Below are 5,359 nucleotides of genomic sequence, written 5' to 3'. Positions count from 1 at the left end.
CTCTCTCAATAATAAAATAAACCATACGGAAAGGACGGAAAGGATGTTGCCCAAGTATTTAAACATTTAAGTAGATACAGATATAAAAATAATTTTTTTCCATCATTAAAATAATTATGTAGAAAACTCAAGAATGATGAGCAATGCTGCAAAAAGCCATGAAATTGTAGCAACTTGAACATCCTATATGATTTAATAATAAATATAATTATATATAATTATAATTTAATATATTTATATATTAATATAATAAATTATATAATAAATTAATATAAATTTTTATAATCCAACAAAATGATTTTCTGCATTCAATTAAAATTTAATGTTACTTCAGTAACAATTCAAAACAATTTTTGTACCATAATTGAAGAGATTCATGAATAAATCATTTAACTGACAATATAATAACATTACGAAGCATGAAATTTATTTCACACATGACACATACCATATGTAAATTTGGAAACTAAATGAACAAACTCAATTACGATAATAAGCGATATAACTATTTTAATAATTCTGATAGAGTAGCTGTTGTAACGTTCTGCATCACACGAAGCTGAACTAATTGTGTATTTATTCGTTGCAAGAAACTGAACATTACAAGTCTTATAGATCAATACAGTTTTTTATCTCCTTTCTAGATCCTATAAAAACGATATTAACAATGCTGCTCGAAGAAGCTCGACATAATGACGACAAAAAGAGAGATTAGATTCTGCTTTAAAAGAATTATGAGCTTTCTCTAATTAAATCGCTTCGATGCTTATTAATCTACCTTTAATCATGAAAGCTTAAAAAGTCGACAATTTTTTTTTACAATTGCACTGCTCTTTTTCCGAAAGAAAAATCCGCAGCATGAGAGCCTTTGAATTAAGCGCTTAAAGTACGATGTTCCCTTCGTAAATGGAATGCTTATACTCAGTAGAACACCTTTAACCGTCGTCATACGTACTTTTTATCAGCTCCTCCCGCGCCTTCGCCCAGGCTGGGCGCTTTGTGGTCGTGAGAATTCCAACTGGCGGAGTTCTAGGATCGGCTTTGGTTTCCATGATCCTTAATAACTGCTGGACCAATTCGATTTCAGTGATTCGGCCTCGATCCGATGCCCTCACCGGCACGCTATAAAACTGCGGGAGAATAAACAAAAATCTCATGACATCATTTTGTAAAATATCTCTTCTCTCGACATCGCATCGTTCAATAAAATATTTTTGATGTTGAGTTTAATAAATTAATTGAAGAATTAGTTTCAGAAATAATAAAACAAAATTAATCTATCACTACATATAATTTAATTGATGAGTAAATCCTGAAATACGAATAAAATCCTGAAATATATTAGAGAGCGAAATGTAAAAATATACAGAAATTATCGTCAAGCATTTCCTATCTATCTCTGAATCTCACCTGATTATGATGCGCGACGATAATGTGGTCGCCGGAAGACGCTCTATCCAGGACAATTTGCTCGTCGTTGTTTACACCGGGTCGTCGATAAATCCGGAATATTTGGTAATGCTGCGCCATGCAGAGCGGTTGCATGGTCTTGCCATCTTTGGATTTCACACGTTCAATCTCCAATCCGGATCTATTCAAATCCAGAGTTTATTCTCTCTTTCGAATCGTATCTGCGTGCATTTTATTTGTCATGAACGAATTAAAGCTCAAACAGCCGTATGAATTAATATTGAGTAACAGAACAGCTTGAGTAACACAAGTATACAGGCTCATAAATGTTTGCTGATTTTGAGGTTTTTTTTTAAGTTTTCGCAATAATCGAGAAAATCTGCAAATTTCTGATTCATGTTAATTTCATGCAACGATATCAATTAAAAATATTAATTTATTCAATTAGTTTATTTATTCAATTAGTTCATTTATTCTATAGAAAATTTATTATAATAAAAAAAATAAACTTGTGAGAAATAAAAAAGCAGGAGTAGAATCGACTTTCTGTTGACTTCATCGTTCTCGCCTTTCAGATCTCTCCTTCTCGTTTCATTTCGAAGAAACGCGAGACAAGATGAGCTATATTTGCAGTTAAGAAAATCTAGGGGCGGGCTTCCCTTCGCGAATTTGCGTTAGTTTTTGAAAGAAAGGAGCACTCTCCTCTCCCGCGGCGCCGGCTTCTTCTCGTCCAGATGCAGGATTCCGAGGATCCTTTGAGCTCGCGAAAACGTCCGCTCATTCCCTTTCCTCTTTATGCTTTCTATGGATCTTACAGCCCGGATTTCCTCGCAGACGTACGTTCTCTCTAAATTGATTTCAGCGCGGCTTCTTTTTGTCCGATCAAGATGAGATCAGTACATCGGCTCGTCGCGTCTCTCCCTCGATTATTAGCGAATTTGCGCTCTTCAATCTCAATGATTGCTCCAATATGAGGGGCAAATTGTATACAATAAACGCATGGAAAGAACAATTTTATGGAAATTTTATTTAAAAATTTAATCCGATATAAATCTGAAAATATTTATATTAGACTATAAAAATTATTATGTACCAAGCCGTGATCAGATTAAAGATTAAGGTTGAGATTAAATTGAAATTTAACCAATCAAAGCAAAATTCACTAAACTTGAGATTAGTTTTCTTTTTTCTGTTTAATTAAGTTCCAATCCAATCTTAATCTCTCACAGTTTAACACGTAATGAATAATGCTGTAAAAAGTATTTTTGATGTTCCAGCAATCAGTTTGAGTGTCCTACAATTATTTAAATGGTCTAACTTTATTTTTAAATCTGTAAACATTTATTTTTAGATATTTTAACAAAACAGTTCTTTCCGATGCTCGCATAGAAATGATCGTAAAAATCGATGAATAAAACGAAACTTATACATTCGAGTTTAATAAAATTGAAATATTCGATATGTTCTCTGATATATTCAGCGATGAAACGAAACCTTGTTTGCTTGCGAAACTTATGATTGAATGCGATTCACATTCCGGATTATATAGAATGAATGGGCAAGATTGCAGAAAATTGCAAAACGTTACCTCACCTGTCCAGCAATTCCTGATAATTAAGCAGCTCGGTGAGAAATCGCGCGAGGAATACCGCGGCTTCCTGCTGGTTCGCAAATCTTTTCGGTTTCGCGGCTAAGCCGGGGTTGCTGTTAATTGGCAGAGCCAATGGGACGGACAGGTACATGTCATTTAGCCACCATTCTGTCGCCTGCAAACAGAATTAATCTATCATTAAATAAATAGATGATTTAATAACCATATATTTTTTTATACTATTACAATTAGAGAGTCACAAATTGTTATGAATTATTAATTGTTATTACAATTAAGTGCGATCGTTGTTAATTATCAGTTATGCAGTCAAATGTAAAATCATTCAGCAATGATCGCGATTAAAAATTACGTAGGTTTATGTGATTCAATGATGGAGAACGACAGGCCGATGATCGTTACGTCATCAATATATGAGAAGCATCAACGTGAGATTGCATAATAATAATTATGCTATATATAATAATTACTCAAGATGACGTCGCGCAGCCTTGCGTGAAAGTATACCCGGAAGATTGCTAAGGGAAAAATAAAATATATTGGCGAAAAGAGATTCTCGAGGGAAGTTACAACCAAGAACGCATCGGTAGTTGCGAGCATGATTATTTTGCGAAGCAATGATTTGCGAGAAGACACTAATGTGTAGCCAGGAATGCTTCAAACTTCCCGGAAATAAATCACTCGCGACGAATTAGGTGTTATCGTGTGTGTGATTCATTAGAGTATCGATAAGCAGATAATGATAATAGTTGCTTTTTCTATTTACATCAAAACTTAGATAATTCTCATTTATGACGTCATAATACAGTTAAATGCACATTCTTTTTCCATTCTGGCATGTGAGATGCAACTGAGTTTTTTACTTACAATCCGCACACAAGCTCGAGACCGTGTGCTTTACTGAGTATTATTAACTCACATTAAAAGTGAGATTATAAACTTGTGTTGTTACGCGAACTTACATCAAAGTCACCAAAATAAGCAAGTAGTATAAAATACATAACTTTATTCAGTATCACTTGTGTGAAAATGGAAAGTAACCAGCATGTCTCGAAAGCAGGAAAGTCTCGTAGATGCGTATTGACGCATGGAGACGTTTCTTCTGTCGTAAATTATATTGTCGTACCCGGCACGAGATTTAATTTTATTGATTTAACCATCACTTTCTTGTCTTTTTAATCACGCATAATTTTGTTGCGTAATTCAACATCGCTCCAGCGTGTCATCGTTTTTGACACTCGACAATCGGGAATCAGCCCCGTACGTCATTAAATGCGGATTAAACAATTGAGTTTTGTCGCCGACTTTCGCGTGATAAAATCACTCGTGCTGAAAGAGGGAATGGCAAAATTGCCGTGAAACTTAAAATCCATAGTTCACAAGTCCTTTTAAATTGCTTTTTAAATTAATGTAGTGTCTCGATATATGGAGCACTTTTCTTTTTGCGTTAATCCATTTTTGTCAATGTAATATATATAATTATAAATATAAATATAATTAGCTTTAATTTCGGTTTAACTTATTTTTATCTTTTTTTTTATTGTAACAATTAAAAAAAATAAAAAGAAATTGTTAAATCGAAATTAAAGTTCATCCATAAGAAATAATAAAAATGGATTTAAGTGCAATAAAGATTTCCAGAATTAATTTAGTGTGAATGCTGAAAAAATCTTCACAAATATTAAAAATTTTATAAAATTAAAACTTCAGATAATTTTTTACAACTTTTTTTATTTTGGAATATCCAACCAAAGAAAACATTTTATTTTATTGAAGTTCTTAGAGTAATAAAAAAAATTTTTTTTTAATTTAATTATTAATCACATATTTAATAATTTACTAATAATTAACTAATTTAAAATATTAATTATGTTATTAATAATTAATCATTTAACGTGCATGCATATACATATAATTATAACAAACAACTAAATTTTATCATTTGTCTTTCATTTCATGATATTTACATTTCATGATCTTCTATATTTATTTTACAACCTATTTGAAAGAGGCATCATGTTACGGACTTTCTCGCAAATATAACGAGAGTTAGTAGTCACAATTCATACAATGAATATGTTGTCATGTCGAAGAAAATATTTTCCCTGGTCTCTCGCAAGAAACTCGTAGTAAAACATATCTTCCGTTTATTCGTAAAAAAATAGGTGCTTTCCAGCAAGAGGCACAATATAACACAATGTAACACAGTGATCATTCAATTTCATCTTTGTTTAATGTTAACAAATAATAAGGTAGGATATAATAACACATTGTATTATACTGTGTTATTTTTGTAACACAATGTAGGTGTGTTTTTAATTTTCGCTCTCTCTCTCTCTC

General features: G+C 32.3%; 1 protein-coding gene across 1 annotated transcript in view; it reads right to left on the bottom strand.

Annotated features, from left to right (window-relative positions):
• The window catches only part of LOC105623295 (choline O-acetyltransferase), a 93,886-nt gene that overhangs the window by 9,660 nt on the left and 78,867 nt on the right, over positions 1 to 5,359 (bottom strand). The window contains 3 exon segments of the mRNA XM_012204693.1: positions 956 to 1,130; positions 1,411 to 1,591; positions 3,004 to 3,176. Coding sequence (XP_012060083.1) covers positions 956 to 1,130; positions 1,411 to 1,591; positions 3,004 to 3,176 — 529 coding nt within the window.

This window comes from Atta cephalotes (assembly GCF_000143395.1).
Source record: "Atta cephalotes unplaced genomic scaffold scaffold00055, whole genome shotgun sequence".
In the NCBI taxonomy this organism is placed as follows: domain Eukaryota; kingdom Metazoa; phylum Arthropoda; class Insecta; order Hymenoptera; family Formicidae; genus Atta; species Atta cephalotes.
The sequence above is the reverse complement of the archived record's forward strand: the minus strand, read 5'-3'. Positions and strand labels throughout refer to the sequence as shown.